The 17,128-nt window shown below is 47.9% G+C and overlaps 1 protein-coding gene across 1 annotated transcript in view; it reads left to right on the plus strand.

Moving 5' to 3' along the window:
* Nucleotides 1-17,128, plus strand: part of ttll11 (tubulin tyrosine ligase-like family, member 11) — a 270,098-nt gene that overhangs the window by 233,437 nt on the left and 19,533 nt on the right. The window contains exons 7-8 of the mRNA XM_072488539.1: nucleotides 12,641-12,895; nucleotides 14,469-14,575. Coding sequence (XP_072344640.1) covers nucleotides 12,641-12,895; nucleotides 14,469-14,575 — 362 coding nt within the window. The remainder of the gene's footprint in view (nucleotides 1-12,640; nucleotides 12,896-14,468; nucleotides 14,576-17,128) is intronic.

Here is a 17,128-nt window from a genome sequence, read left to right on the forward strand (position 1 = left end):
CCTTCTATACTGTAGGGATTCAATTATCACAGTGGCTTACTGATTGGTGCATCACTGAAGTCCTTATGCGGGATGAGACACCCATGCATTCTGTTCACTTCAACCTACTGATGCCAGCCTCTCTGCGACCTGAAGATCTACACCAGAAGCAACCCCTCTGCCTGGTGTGGTAATTTATTGGATTTTCTTTATACTTTTTTAAATCGGATAAGACGTTGGACGGAACCCTCCCATTTTGAGACTAAGTATGGTGGCAGCTGATTCCGGTTGCACCTGCCCCGCCAACCAGAATGGCGGGATCCCGTGCCATAATCAGTGCTTGGAGCCTCATTAATTATGCACAGGCAATTTCCCCTCCAACTCTCGGGGCGGCCCAATAGCTGATCTGTGTCTGTGCCCTCAGCTGGCAGGTTCAATAGTCCCGGCACATTCAAATCCCTCTCTCCAGTCTACCTGAGTTCACTAGACCATGCAGGATGTCAGCAACCCAGTACCAAGAGGCTAGCAGCCTCAAGAAGAAGCCTGTTCTTCAATTCTCCCCCAAGCCCATCACCTGCTAGGCAACGCACCCGTGTTTCACTTGGACCTCTGCCCATTTTCTCAGGAGTCTTCATCCATCCTCTTCCAGTTAGCGATATGGTATCCCCTTGACCCACTTGTTTCTGAGATTTTCATGCAGATTTGTTGGGGTCCAGCTTCCCTCTCCTCGCTCTTCCCTCTGCTTTCCGTTTCGTTTTCTTCATCCACCTCCATGCCCATCTACCTGCCATCATGAGCCCTCAACCTAACCCCCTCCCACCTTGTACAGACATCCTTCCACATTGCCCAACCATCATCAGCCCCCCCCCCCCCCCCCCCCCCCCCCCCCCCTCCATCCATTTCAGACCTTTGTTGCAGTGGCTACATGAGTCCCATAGCACAGTGCTGTCTTGATCGACACTGGTATGTGGCCCCCATGGGGAAGGAGACCTCTATACTCCCCAACTCCAGATGCTGTACTGTTCTGAGCTGGTGACATAGAAGAATGCATGCTTTCCAGGAGGACCAGCTCAGCATGGAGATGGAGGGCAGGTACTGGTCTGCCCTGGCAGAGTGTTGAACAGTGCATCTGGAGCAGTGTAGCACTATGGCAGAAAGGTGTTGCACTCACCTCAAAGTCTCTGGCAAACTGAGGGCTGCTGTGCACACCTCTCATTCGCAATCGAGTTTGACCTCAACCTGATTTCCTGCTGGCGTGGGACACAAGACTGGAAGGCAGGCAGCTGTTTTAATGGGCATTCAGGAGATGCAGATGAATGCAAATGCCGTTTGCGCTACCTGCCAGCAGGATGACTGACCCGCCATTGGGAGAATTGTAATGTAATGTTACGGCGGAGGTTTCTGACTTCATGGTTCCCACCAGATTTCAGCACTTGCTAGCCACCAAATCAGGTTGGGAGAATTAGCTCTGAAGGTAGGGAAATAAATGTCTTTGGGACTGGATAAAGCTAGGGATACTGGGTATACCCAATAATTTAGTTAAGTGTACTTCTCATTGACTTTATTAGTGTTTATTTTATTGTTTAATAAAAATTTATTTTATTTAAAATCATCACACAATGTCTCGAACATCTGGTTTTCAAATCTTTCCTCACGTTATATGAAATTGAAAAGTACAGTAGAGGGCAGCTGTTTAAGGTTTCCCTCCTGGGATTTGGAATAGCCTGGCATTTACCATGTGAAATGAAATGAAAATGAAAATCGCTTATTGTCACAAGTAGGCTTCAAATTATGTTACGTGAAAAGCCCCTAGTCGCCACATTCCGGCGCCTGTTCGGGGAGGCTGGTACGGGAATTGAACCGTGCTGCTGGCCTGCCTTGGTCTGCTTTAAAAGCCAGCAATTTAGCCCAGTGTGCTAAACCAGCCTTAACAACTGAGTGACAATGAAGGAACAGTGATATATTTCCAAATCAGGATAGTTAGTGACGAGAGGCAAAGCTGCAGGGGTGCTGTTCCCTGGTGTCTGCGGCCATTGTCCTTCTAGATGGTAGCAGTCATGGGATTAAAAGAGCTGCTTAAGGAGCTGCTTAAGTGAGTTTATGCAGTGCATCTTTTAGATGGTACACACTGCTGCCATACACACTGCTGCCACTATTCGTCAGTGGTGAAGAGAGTGGTTGGTTGAAGGGTTGCCATTTAAGTGGACTGCTTTGTTCTGGATTGTGTTGAACTTTTTAAGTGTTGTTTAGAACATAGAACAGTACAGCACAGAACAGGCCCTTCGGCCCTCAATGTTGTGCCGCGCATTGTCCGAAACCAAGATCAAGCTAACCCACTCCCTGTCATTCTTGTGTGCTCCATGTGCCTATCCAATAACCGCTTGAAAGTTCCTAAAGTGTCCGACTCCACTATCACAGGAGGCAGTCCATTCTACACCCTATCCACTCTCTGAGTAAAGAACCTACCTCGGACATCCCTCCTATATCTCCCACCCTGAATCTTATAGTTATGTCCCCTTGTAACAGCTACATCCACCCGAGGAAATAGTCTCTGAACATCCACTCTATCTATCTCACTCATTATCTTACAAACCTCTATTAAGTCGCCTCTCATCCTCCTCCGCTCCAAAGAGAAAAGCCCTATCTCTCTCAACCTTTCCTCATAAGATTTATCCTGCAAACCAGGCAGCATCCTGGCAAATCTCCTTTGCACCCTTTCCAATGCTTCCACATCGTTCCTATAATGAGGTTACCAGAATTGCACACAATACTCCAAATGTGGTCTCACCAGGGTCATGTATAGTTGCAGCATAACCCCGCGGCTCTTAAACTCAAGCCCCCTGTTAATAACGCTAACACACTATAAGCCTTCTTCACGGCTCTATCCACTTGAGTGGCAACCTTCAGAGATCTGTGGACATGAACCCCAAGATCTCTCTGATCCTCCACATTCCTCAGAACCCTGCCGTTGACCCTGTAATCCGCAATCAAATTTTTTCTACCAAAATGAATCACCTCGCACTTATCAGGGTTAAACTCCATCTGCCATTTTGCGGCCCAGCTCTGCATCCTATCAATGTCTCTTTGCAGCCTACAACAGCCCTCCACTACTCCACCAATTTTGATGTGATCATCAAATTTACAGACCCACCCTTCAGCCCCCTCCTCCAAGTCATTGATAAAAATCACAAATAGCAGAGGGCCCAGCACTGATCCCTGTGGTACACCGCTGGTAACTGGTCTCCAGTCTGAAAATTTTCCATCCACCCCCACCCTCTGTCTTCTATGTGATAGCCAGTTACTTATCCAATTGGCCAAATTTCTCTCTATCCCACACCTCCTTACTTTCTTCATGAGCCGACCATGGGGAACCTTATCAAACGCCTTACTAAAATCCATGTATACGACAGCAACTGCTCTACCTTCATCTACACACTTAGTTACCTCCTCAAAGAATTCAATCAAATTTGTGAGGCAAGACCTACCCTTCACGAATCCGTGTTGACTATCCCGGATTAAGCTGCATCTTTCCAAATGGTCATAAATCCTATCCTTCAGGACCTTTTCCATTATCTTCCCGACCACCGAACTAAGGCTAACTGGCCTATAATTACTAGGGTCATTCCTATTCCCTTTCTTGAACAGAAGAACAACATTCGCCACTCTCCAGTCCTCTGGCACTATCCCCGTGGACAGCGAGGACCCAAAGATCAAAGCCAAAGGCTCTGCAATCTCATCCCTTGCCTCCCAAAGAATCCTTGGGTGTATCCCACCTGGCCTAGGGGACTTGTCGACCCTCAGGTTTTACAAAATTGCTAATACATCCTTCCTCAGAACATCTACTTCCTCCAGCCTACCCGCCTGAATCACACTCTCATCCTCAAAAACATGGCCCCTCTCCTTTGTGAACACCGAAGAACAGTATTCTTTCAACGCCTCTCCTATTTCTTCTGACTCCATGCACGAGTTCCCACTATTGTCCTTGACCGGCCCTACCCTCAGACTGGTCATTCTTTTATTTCTCACATAAGAGTAAAAAGCCTTGGGGTTTTCCTAATCCGACCCGCCAAGGACTTCTCATGCCCCCTCCTAGCTCTCCTTAGCCCTTTTTTCAGCTCATTCCTTGCTACCTTGTAATCCTCAAGCGACCCTACTGAACCTTGTTTTCTCATCCTTACATACTCTTCCTTTTTCCTCTTGACAAGACATTCAACCTCTTTTGTGAACCATGGTTCCCTCGCACGGCCATTTCCTCCCTGTCTGACGGACATGCCTATCAAGGACACGCAGTTTTTGTTCCTTGAACAAGCTCCACTTTTCATTTTTGCCTTTCCCTGACAGTTTCTGTTCCCATCTTATGCTTCCAAATTCTTGCCTAATCGCATCATAAATACCCCTCCACCAATTATAAACCTTGCCCTGTCGTATGGCCCTATCCCTCTCCATTGCAATAGTGAAAGACACCGAATTGTGGTCACTATCTCCAAAGTGCTCTCCCACAAACAAATCTAACACTTGACCCGGTTCATTACCCAGTACCAAATCCAATGTGGCCCCCCCCTCTTGTCGGCCTATCTACATATTGTGTCAGGAAACCCTCCTGCACACACTACAAAAACTGCCCCATCCGAACTGTTCGACCGATAGAGGTTCCAATAAATATTTAGAAAGTTAAAGACACCCATGACAACTACCCTGAGACCTCCACACCGATCCATAATCTGTTTTGCAATTTCTACTTCCACATCTCTATTACTATTTGGGGGCCAATAGAAAACTCCTAACAATGTGACCGCTCCTTTCCTATTTCTAACTTCGGCCCATATTACCTCAGTAGGCAGATCCCCTTCAAACTGCCTTTCTGCAGCCGTTAAACTATCCTTGATTAACAATGCTACTCCTCCACCTCTTTTACTACCTTCCCTACTCTTACTGAAACATCTATACCCCGGACTTTCAACAACCATTCCTGTTCTAACCATGTCTCCGTAATGGCAACAACATCATAGTCCCAAGTACCAATCCATGCTCCAAGTTCACCTACCTTATTCCGGATGCTCCTTGCATTGAGGTAGTCACACTTCAACCCACCTTTCTGTCTGCCAGTACACTCCTGCGACATTGATACCCTCCTCAGTACCTCACTACTCTCGACACTGGCTTCTGGAACACAGCTCGTTTTCCCAGCCCCCTGACAAATTAGTTTAAGCCCCCCCCCCCCGTAGAGCCGTAGCAAATTTCCCTCCCAGGATATTAGTGCCCCTCTGGTTCAGGGGCAAACCGTTCTGTCTGTACAAGACCCACCTTCCCCAGAATGTGCTCCAATTATCCACGTACCTGAAACCCTCCCTCCTACACCATCCCTGCAGCCACGTGTTTATCTGCACTCTCTCCCTGTTCCTCACCTCACTAGCACGTGGCACTGGCAACAAACCAGAGATGACAACATGGTTTGTCCTGGCTCTCAGCTTCCACCCTAGCTCCCTAATTTCCTGTTTTAAATCCCCGTCCCTTCTCTTACCTATGTCGATGGTACCGTTGTGTACCACGATTTGTGACTGCTCCCCCTCCCCTTTAAGGATTCTGAAAACACGGTCCGAGACGTCACGGACCCTGGCACCCGGGAGGCACCATACCATCCATAAGTCTCTTTCGCTGTCACAGAACCGTCTATCTGTCCCTCTAGCTATCGAGTCCCCAATAACTATTGCTCTCCTGCTCTCCCTCCTTCCCTCCTGAGCCACAGGGATGGACTCAGTGCTGGAGATACGTTCACCGTGGTTACCCCTGGTAGGTCGTCCCCATCAACAGTATCCAAAACGGTATACTCGTTACTGAGGGGAACGACCACAGTGGATCCCTGCACTGACTGCTTCCTCCCAGCCCCTCTCACCGTCACCCACCTACCTTGATTGTTCGGAGTAACTACATCCCTGAAGCTACTATCTATGACCACCTCTGCCTCCCGAATGATCTGAAGTTCATCCAGCTCCAGCTCCAGTTCCCTAATGTGGTTTCTGAAGAGCTGGAGGTGGGTGCACTTCCCACAGGTGAAATCAGCAGGGACACTGATGGCGTCCCTCACCTTCAAACATTCTGCAGGAGGAACATTGCACTGCCTTCCCTGCCATCCCCTCTAGATAAAAAAAGAAAAAGAAAGAAAGAGCTTACCTGTTATTCACTCTACCCCTTAGGTTAAAGGAAGTGGAAGGGTGGGGGACACTACAAGTGTAGTGTCTAAGGTTTAGAAACTGCCCAACTTAAATACAGGTAAAAATAAAACACTTAACCAGCAACCACTGTGCCCCAAACGAGAACAGCAATCAGCTGTTATGGGCCTGCGCAAACAATTTAAATTTTTACTACTTACCCAGCAGTCACTCTGTCCTCACTCCGACCGGATTCAGCTGGAAACTCCCAACAGTAAGATTTTTTTTTAAATTTACTCCCCTTCTCAGCAAGCTCATCCAGGCAAGTGGGGTGGCACGGTGGTACAGTGGTTAGCACTGCTGCTTCACAGCGCCAGGGACCCGGGTTCAATTCTGCCCTCGGGTCACTGTCTGTGTGGAGTTTGCATTTTCTCCCCGTGTCTGTGTGGGTTTCCTCCAGGTGCGCCGGTTTCCTTCCACAGTCCAAAGATGTACAGGTTAGGTGGATTTGCTATGCTAAATTGTCCCTTAGTGTCCAGGGATGCGTAAGTTAGGTTAAAGGGTTATAGGACTAGAATGTGAAAGTGGGCTTGGGTGGGGTACTCTTTCAGAGGGTCGGTGCAGACTCGATGGGCCGAATGGCCTCCTTCTGCACTGTAGGGATTCTATGGTATCACACTCCTGACTTGTGCCTTGTTAATGTTGGACAGGTCTTAGGGAGTCTTGTAGTCACAGTATTTGTATGGCTAGTCCAGTTCAGTTTCTGGTCAATGGTAACCAGCCAGGTGGGTGATTCTACCTTCCTAATTTTGAATAAATTGAGTTTTTCATCTGAAATACCGAATGGTGCAAAGTTCTCAACACTGTCAGTGATTCCAAAATATGACCACAAGATGTAGGAGCAGAAATAAGCCATTTGGCCATCGAGTCTGCTCCGCTATTCACTGAGATCATGGCTAATCTGATGTAATAATCCTGAACACCACTTTCCCGCATTATTCCCATAACCCTTGATTTTCTCACTGATTAAAAATCTGTCTATCTCAGCCTTGAACATACTTACCAACGCAGCCTGCACGGCCTCTGCAATAAAGAGTTATTTGTCAGATTATGAATCTATGCCACTTCTTCATTTTGGCATGAAACATAACCTCCAAAACGTGGTGTGTTGAAAGCCAATGGGATTTTTAAAATCTCAAACCTGACTCCAAACTACTCACTTCCAGGTTTAACAGACGACGGACAGGGGATGGGCGGCTACAAAGATGCTGGTTCTCATTGAAAATATTTTTATGACTTCCGGGTGCGGCAATGACCAGCTGAGTCGCACGTTTCGGCAGCTCCCGTTGGAACGGACTTTTGGGCTCTTAATAGGAGCCCCAACGGCAATTTAAACGGCAAAAACACTGTGCGGTAAACCAGAAGGGAATCCCCCCCGGACAGGCATGGAAAAGGGAGAGGACAGCGGCCGGATTGCGGAGGATCCTCTGGAGCAGCGGCAAGGAAGGGAAGCTCAAAGCAAGATGGCGTCGGAAGGTGGCCGTTTGCTATGGGGCTCGGAACAGCAAGAGTTCCTGCGGCGCTGTGTGGAAGAGCTGAAGAAGGAGTTGAAGAAGGAGCTGTTGGCCCCGATATTGCAGGCGATTGAAGGACTAAAAGAGGAGCAGAGGACCCAAGAGCTCGAGCTTCGGGTCGTGAAGGCAAAGACTGCTGAAAACGAAGATGAAATACAGGTCCTGGTGGTGAAGGCAGAAACGCACGAGACACAGCATAAAAGGTGTGTGGAGAGGTTGGAAGCGCTGGAGAATAACTCAAGGAGGAAGAATTTAAGAGTCCTGGGTCATCCTGAAGGCGCAGAAGGGGCGGACGTCGGGACATATGTGAGCACGATGCTTCACTCGCTAATGGGATCAGAGGCCCCGACGGGCCCTTTGGAGGTGGAGGGAGCTTATCGAGTTCTGGCGCGAAGACCAAAGGCTGGAGAAATACCTCGAGCTATAGTGGTGAGGTTTCTCCGCTACAATGACAGAGAGACGGTTCTCAGATGGGCGAAGAAAACTCAGAGCTGGAGGTGGGAGAACGCGGTGATCCGCGTATACCAAGATTGTGGCGAGAAGGAAGGCAAGTTTCAATCGGGCTAAGGCGGTGCTTCACAAAAAGAAGGTCCAGTTTGGAATGTTGCAACCGGCGAGATTGTGGGTCACACACCAAGGGAAGCACCACTACTTTGAGACGGCAGAAGAGGCGTGGACATTCATTGTGGACGAGAAGCTGGAATAGTCTGGCGAGAGAAAGAGCTTTTGGGACAAAGTGCTGGTGTGATTACAGGGGACGGGGGGGGGGTGATTTTTCAATGTTAATTTTGTGATCCTGTAACTTTTCTCTCTTCCCCATGTTGTGGTGGGGGGGGAGCATGAGGAACTGTGGGCGCCGGCCATTAGGGGCGGGGCCGAGTGGGAAACGCGGGCTTTGTTCCCGCGCTATGGTAATTATGGCGAGAACAGGGACGCAGGAAGGAGGGGGCCTCGCACAGTGGGAGCCGAGGATAAGGGGGGAAGCCGAGGTCAGCCAGAGTTTGCTGACTTCTGGGAGCAACATGGGGGGTGCAACTACGCTAGAGGGGGATCTAGCGGAGGGGGGGGCGTTAACTGGGTTGCTGCTGCTAAGGAGAAGGGGGAGCTGTTATGGGATGGGGTGGTCGAGGCGGGAGGGCACCGTCGGGGGGATATACGGGTACGTGGGAACCGGGTGAGGAGCTGGGTTCAAAAAGGGGATGGCTAATCGACAAAGGGGGGGTAAAGAGCCCCCCAACCCGGCTGATCACGTGGAACGTGAGAGGGCTGAATGGGCCGAGTAAAAGGGCACGGGTACTCGCACACCTAAAGAAATTAAAGGCAGATGTGGTTATGTTGCAGGATACGCATCTGAAACTGATAGACCAGGTCAGACTACGTAAAGGATGGGTGGGACAGGTATTTCATTCGGGTTTAGATGCGAAGAATAGGGGGGTGGCTATCTTAGTGGGGAAACGGGTACTGTTTGAGGCAAAGTCCATAGTGGCGGATAGTGGGGGCAGATATGTGATGGTGAGTGGCAGATTGCAAGGGGAGGCGGTGGTTCTGGTGAACGTATACGCCCCGAACTGGGATGATGCAAATTTTATGAGGCGCATGTTGGGATGTATCCCGGACCTGGAGGCGGGAAAGTTGGTAATGGGGGGAGACTTCAATACGGTGCTTGATACAGGGCTGGATCGATCGAGGTCCAGGACCGGGAGGAGGCCGGCAGCGGCCAGGGTGCTCAAGGACTTCATGGAGCAGATGGGAGGGGTAGACCCCTGGAGATTTAGTAGGCCTAGGAGTAAGGAGTTTTCATTTTTCTCCCATGTTCACAAAGTATACTCACGGATAGACTTTTTTGTCTTGGGAAGGGCACTGATTCCGAAGGTGGTAGGGACGGAATATACGGCCATAGCCATTTCGGACCACGCTCCACATTGGGTAGACCTGGAGGTAGGAGAGGAAAAAGAACAGCACCCACTCTGGAGAATGGATATGGGCTTATTGGCGGATGAGGGGGTATGTTTAAGGGTGAGGGGGTGTATTGAAAGGTACTTGGAGCTTAATGACAATGGGGAGGTTCAGGTGGGAGTGATCTGGGAGGCGTTGAAGGCGGTGGTCAGAGGGGAACTGATATCCATAAGGGCACATAAAGGGAAGCAAGAAGGTAAAGAAAGGGAGCGATTGTTGAAAGAACTTTTGAGGGTGGACAGGCAATATGCAGAGGCACCGGAGGAGGGACTGTACAGGGAAAGACAAAGGTTACATGTGGAGTTTGACCTGCTGACCACGGGTAAGGCAGAGGCACAGTGGAGGAGGGCACAGGGTGTACAGGATGAGTATGGAGAGAAGGCGAGTCGGCTACTGGCCCACCAATTGAGGAAGAGGGGAGCAGCGAGGGAGATAGGTGGGGTGAGAGATGAGGAGGGAGAGATGGAACGGGGAGGGGAGAGATGGAACGGGGAGTGGAGAGATAGAACGGGGTGTTCAAGGCATTCTATGAGAGGTTATATAAGGCTCAGCCCCTGGAAGGGAAGGAGGGAATGAGGTGTTTCCTGGATCAGCTGGAATTCCCGAAGGTGGAGGAGCAGGAGAGGGCGGGACTGGGAGCACAGATTGAGATGGAGGAGGTGGTAAAAGGGATTGGGAGCATGCAAGCGGGGAAGGCCACGGGACCGGATGGATTCCCGGTGGAATTTTATAGGAAATATATGGACCTACTGGCCCCGCTTTTGATGAGAACCTTTAATGAGGCCAGGGAAAGGGGGCAGTTGCCCCCGACTATGTCGGAGGCGACGATATCGCTCCTTTTGAAGAAGGATAAAGACCCGCTGCAGTGTGGGTCCTACAGGCCCATTTCCCTTTTAAATGTAGATGCTAAGCTGCTGGCCAAGGTGATGGCGACGAGGATAGAGGACTGTGTCCCGGGGGTGGTCCACGAGGATCAAACTGGGTTCGTTAAGGGGAGACAGCTGAACACGAATATACGGAGACGTATTTGGGGGCAGTGGAGACGACATAGGGGAAGGACGGGAGCCTCGGTGCGGTCCCCGATAAGAAATAATCATAGGTTTGTCCCGGGGAGAATAGATGGGGGATTTGGAGCATGGCAGAGAGCTGGGGTTGTGCAACTGAGAGATCTGTTCGTAGACGGGACGTTTGCGAGTCTGGGAGCGCTGACGGAAAAATATGGGTTGCCCCAAGGGAATGCATTTCGGTACATGCAACTGAGGGCATTTGCGAGGCAACAGGTGAGGGAATTCCCGCAGCTCCCGACACAGGAGATTCAAGACAGAGTGATCTCAGGGACATGGGTGGGGGATGGTAGGGTGTCGGATATATACAGGGAAATGAGGGACGAGGGGGAGATCATGGTGGATGAGCTGAAGGGGAAATGGGAAGAAGAGCTGGGGGAAGAGATTGAGGAGGGGCTGTGGGCTGATGCCCTACGTAGGGTAAACTCGTCGTCCTCGTGCGCCAGGCTAAGCCTGATACAATTCAAGGTTTTGCACAGGGCGCATATGACCGGAGCAAGGCTCAGTAAATTCTTCGGGGTAGAGGATAGGTGTGGGAGATGCTCGAGAAGCCCAGCAAACCACACCCACATGTTTTGGTCATGCCCGGCACTGCAGGGGTTCTGGGTGGGGGTGGCAAAGGTGCTTCGAAGGTGGTGGGAGTCCGGGTCGAGCCAGGCTGGGGGTTGGCTATATTTGGGGTTGCAGAAGAGCCGGGAGTGCAGGAGGTGAAAGAGGCTGATGTCTGGGCCTTTGCATCCCTAGTAGCCCGGCGAAGGATATTGCTTATGTGGAAGGAAGCCAAACCCCCGGGCGTGGAGACCTGGATAAATGACATGGCAGGGTTTATAAAACTAGAACGGATAAAGTTCGCACTAAGGGGTTCGGCTCAAGGGTTCACCAGGCCATTCATTGACTACCTCGCAGAACGATAAAGGAAATGGGAAGGCAACAGCAGCAACCCAGGGGGGAGGGGGTGGGAGGGGAGGGCTCGGGCAGGTCCTCAGGGGTGTTTTTGTATAGATATTTGTACTTGGTTATGTATATTGGATTGTTTGATTTTATCTCTGGAGAGTTATTATTTTTGTTATGGCAGTTGCCATTTAGTTTATATATTATTTATTTATTTGTTAAAACGGTCACTGTTATATATATATTGTTTTATTGTTGTAAAAAGGTAAACCTTTGTATTGTTTTGTTTGACTGGAAAAAATGTGAATAAAATATATTTTTTTTTAAAAAGAAAATATTTTTATAAAGTTGGCAGCTTCTGAATTTAACTGATTTATGGGTTAAATCCTGGATATCCAGATTTCCCCAGCCTTAGGAAACCTGGCAGGTGAAAGGTAGAGAGGACTGTTTCTGGAAGAAGTTAAGTGCTTTACAGCATGGCTTGTGGTCCAGCAGAAACAAAAGTGCTTCTCCCTAGCTCCCTTAGCCCTCTCTATCGGCGTGTACAATATCCTGTGGCGTAAGATCAAAACTCCTCTTCCTGGGGTTGGGCATTGGAAGCTCCCATTCCCAACCTTCCCTGTGGCAGCTGTTAACTCCCAGCCTGCAGCCAAGACCTCCTACAAGGTGCTCCCTGCCTGACTGTAAACCAAGTCTGACATTCCAATTTGACATGCAAATTGCGATCCAGTCGAGAAAAATATTCAAACTCCATGCCATGGGGGAAACCACCAGAAAGTTCCGCCCCTCTACTGCCTGCGCAACCTGTCCTTGTTATTATTGGGGCTTTTCTCCCTCAATGTTGTGCAATGTGAAATAATTCATCACAATAAGAAATAATTTTTAGTTCTGATTGATGTGACCTATTTTGTATCAAAAGATGCAATATGCAAAGCTTAAATGTCATAAACTAAAATTAATAAAGTTGAAACTCAATACTAAAGGAAGCCAGTAATAACTGGGGTCTGATTATACCTTCCACATATAGATCAATCTCTGCTGAATATTCAGCAGAAAACGAAAAGGAGGAGGTAATCGAAGCTGAAGCACAAGACAGAACCGATAACCCATCCAACAAAGAGCAGAACCTGGCACCCCACTGTCTGAAGCAAGTCTTCCCTAAGTACTCTAGACAGTTCGGCTACCTGTTGATTGTGGACCGTATCGCAGTACTGTTTATCAGATTTCTAGGCATTAAAGGAACCATGAAACTTGGCCCAACAGGATTTCGCACCTTTATCAGGTCAGTGAATCCACATTATTACAGCCTTTAATATCAAATTTTGTTTTATCAGGCGTAAAACAAGGACTTTTTTTATCTTTTCAAATTAATCAACAGCCATTTTCTATTGTTTGACAATTTCTGCAAAATCTTTCACATGCTATGGGAAAATATAATTCCCATACAACAAAAATGCAGCAGCAAGAAAGTGAAATATGATTTATAATACGAAAAGTTCAGAGCAATCCATTCGATCAGTAATCCAGATTTGCCACCTGCATTACTGTCAAGTTAAAATTTGAAAAATGATAAAATTACAACCAACCAAAAAAATCAGTTTAATTTTTTTGGATAAATTAAACATAAAAGCACACTGATTACATTTTGACTGCTGTTGAGGATAAAAACAATTATACATTGACGGCATACCTGTGTAGGCATTGTCACATAAGGAAGTGAATTATTTGCTAATATAAAAGCAAAATACTGCAGATGTTAAAAATCTGAAATAAAAACAGAAATTGCCTGGCTTAAATTCAGCCGGTCTGGCAGCATCTGTGGCGAGAGAGACAGAGTTAATGTTTCGAGTCTGTATGATTCTTCGTCAGACCTCTGATAGACCATAAATCAAGACATCCTGAAAATGAATAAAAATGGCAAATGAAGTGATGAAGATCTTTCTTTAAAGTTGTGAGGCGGGATTCTCCATCCCACTGCACCCATTTTCTGGTGCGGCAGTGGGATTCTCCATCCCTGCAGCCGGCCAATGGAGTTTCCCATTGTGGACACCCCAAAGCCGTAGGGAAATCCAAGGGCATGGGTGCGCTGCTGGCGAAACGGAGAATCCTGCCAACGGACATTGTGGACACCCCCAAGCCGTCGGGAAATCCAAGGGCATGGGTGCACTGCTGGCGAAACGGAGAATCCTGCCAACGGCGAATCCAGCCTATTTATTCAATTTTGATTATTTTATATCCTTCTTCATTGCATTTTAATCCCCTCCAGCCATATAACCTGCAGAGAACTGTCATTTCCTCAAACTCTGGTCTCTTGTGCATCCCCAGCTTCCTTTGTCATTGGCAACAGGATTATTGGCCATGTAAGCATTAAGCTCTGATGCACCCTCTTTAAACCTATCTCCCTACCTTTAAAATGCTCCTTCATACATATCTCTCCTATTCTATTATCTCCATTACAACCTTGCATTTCTGTCTGTGAAGCTCCAGAAGATGTTTTACTATATACCACCTTAAGTAGGACATTAACAGAACAGAAAAGTTGATTTACTCTGTTTCAGTATATTGTATAATTAAGAGATTCCCCATTGATGCTTTATTGCAAATTTTCTAGTAAGGAGTTTCCCATTTATAGAGGAACCCGGATGATATAAAATTTCCTTATCTGAACAAAATGTACTTTGCATTAGTAATCATTGTTTAAGTTTGTTATTTTTTAGTACACAGCATTGTTTGATGGGATTGGAAAACTTTCCCCATATTTCATTTAGTCTGCAATTAATAGAAGGCTGCATTTTCCATGTACATTATTGGGCATGACCTTACATCCACCTGCCTCTTCTGGTTTTATATTGAAGGACCTGTAAACTTAGCAATAGTAACCTGTCCATGGCATCCGTTGATATCTTGTACATCGATATTGCGCGAAGATGGAACGTCATTCGTGGAGACAGGGGCGAATCTGGTAAATAGATTTCTACTGCCATTCTTCCTCCCATTCCTGACTCACTTAATTTGTAACTTATTCATTATAAATGAATGTAATGCTGTAGTTTTTTTATAGAATTGATTTTATGAGACTCAGCTTTGGTCTGTCCACAAAATGAAATCCTATTTTAAAAATCATGCCAATTAAGTTCAAGAATATTTGCAGCAAAATTTGAATTCTCTTACTTGTTTGTCTGTTTATAGAAAATACATGTTGCTGAAGTATAAGTAGGAATTCTTATGAGATTAAATATATGCATAGGTTCACTCTACCTTTCATCAATGGTTGGAACCCTACAAGTCAAATCCGAATGTCAGAGAAATATCCCTGAAAATTGAAGTTGTCAGGAATGTTTTCTCTTCAAATAAAACAGTTCATCAAAGATTAACATGCAGAGTATTAATCTTTGCTAGATTCCAGAAAGTTGTGATGTTTGAAGACTTCTGTTGACAGGACATTTATTTTTGACAGTTTCCTTCAGGCATTTTGAAAGCTTGTTTGAATGTTAATTAGATTGGAGTGCCCCATCTTAGTTCATATGAATTTATTTCTTTAAAATGCCTTTTCCTGCAAGAAGAAGTTACATTTTTAAATATCTTGATTCTTTTTACCCTGCATCACAATGTCAGTTTACAGTTTAAGCAAAAAAGATTTCAGATCAGTAAAGAAAGCATTTAAACTGTAGAGTACTGAAATATAGGGCTCCATTCAGCAGATTCAAGTTAAAGTCCGCTGAACGGTACGTTTAGTGGGGTGTTTCTCAGTGCCTGCAGCTCTGAGAATTCAACAGCACTTTGCAGTTTTTTGTGGCCTTGGCAAGGAACGCTCCATTGTTACGACACCCTGGTCAAGTGCGCGGTCAATTCCAGCCCTACAGACCCCGGAGTCCCAACATAAGTGAATTAACCAACAATCCATATTCTTCGAAGATCTTTAACCCTTGACCGTGCCAATGAGTTACAGACACCAGATTTATAAGTCAAACATTAACAAACTATTTATTAATAAAAAGGAGAAAAGATGAATACATAAGGAAATAACAGGAAAACCATCTACCAGACTACCTAATCCCAAGATCCCGTCCCACCCTCTGCCCAGACACGCACAAGACAGACACCAGGTAAGGGACGGTGAGGAATAGAATAACACAGATATTAAAGACTCTGAGATGAGTCTGACACACACAGTTCGAAGGTTACTGACCTTTGTGAAAACTTGTACTTTCACACTCAAGGGGCAAAATTCTCCCCCAACGGCGCGATGTCCGCCGACTGACGCCAAAGACTACGCCAATCAGACGGGCATCGCGCCGGCCCAAAGGTGCGGAATGCTCCGCATCTTTGGCGGCCTAGCCCCAACATTGAGGGGCTAGGCCGACACCGGAGGGATTTCCGCCCCGCCAGCTGGCGGAAATGGTGTTTGTTGCCCCGCCAGCTGGCGCGGAAATGCGGCGCATGCGCGGGAGCGTCAGCGGCCGCTGTCAGTTTCCCGGCGCATGCGCGGGAGCATCAGCGGCCGCTGTCAGTTTCCCGCGCATGCGCAGTGGGGAGAGTCTCTTCCGCCTCCGCCATGGTGGAGGCCGTGGCGGAGGCGGAAGGGAAAGAGTGCCCCCACGGCACAGGCCCGCCCGCAGATCGGTGGGCCCCGATCGCGGTCCAGGCCACCCTGGGGGCACCCCCCGGGGTCAGATCGCCCCATGCCCCCCCCAGGACCCCGGAGACCGCCCACGCCGCCTGGTCCCGCCGGTAAATACCAGGTTTGATTTACGCCGGCGCGACAGGCAATTTCTGGGCGGGACCTCGGCCCATTCGGGCCGGAGAAACCAGCGGCCTGATTCCCGCCCCCGCCCAATCTCCGGTACCGGAGACTTGGGCGGGGGCGGGATTCACGGCGGCCAACGGCCATTCTCCGACCCGGCGGGGGGTCGGAGAATGACGCCCAAGATCTCTTTCCCAGATCTGTTGCTGTCGGTGCTCCTTTAACACAGAAATGTCTTCACAGATTTAGTTTCAATGCTTCTTAAACTCATCCAACACAGAGAGAGAGAGAGAGAAGGAGATATGGTGACCTCTGGGTCCTTACTTCGCTGGCTTCTTAACAGAACTGGCCAAAAGATGGCACTTCTCCAGAAGACCTGCCTTCTTCCCTCAAAGTTACTGACTGGCTTCACCACCCACAAGCCGCAATAGGAGAAGGTTGAAAATGCTATATGCACTGATTGGCTACTTGCCTAGTCTTTCAAATGCTATCACAGATTCTGCCACAGAACCTGAAAGGGATGTTTTCGGATAAGCCCATCTGAAAGGGAAGGTTTTCCCAGTGTCCAAAGACTCCAATTTAAACAGAAATCCAAAGGGTGCAAAACCTTTGCAGAAATTAACCCAAACAATGAATATCAGAACAGGCAGCAGGATGGGCATTAAAGGGGAACACAGGACAGACAGACAATATCCTAATACCGTCAAGGCCTCTCTTTAAGTAATTTCCTGCACTGGCGAGTTTAGCACGCAGATCGGGACACCATTTTCA

Source organism: Scyliorhinus torazame, chromosome 22 (genome assembly GCF_047496885.1).
Source record: "Scyliorhinus torazame isolate Kashiwa2021f chromosome 22, sScyTor2.1, whole genome shotgun sequence".
Taxonomy (NCBI): domain Eukaryota; kingdom Metazoa; phylum Chordata; class Chondrichthyes; order Carcharhiniformes; family Scyliorhinidae; genus Scyliorhinus; species Scyliorhinus torazame.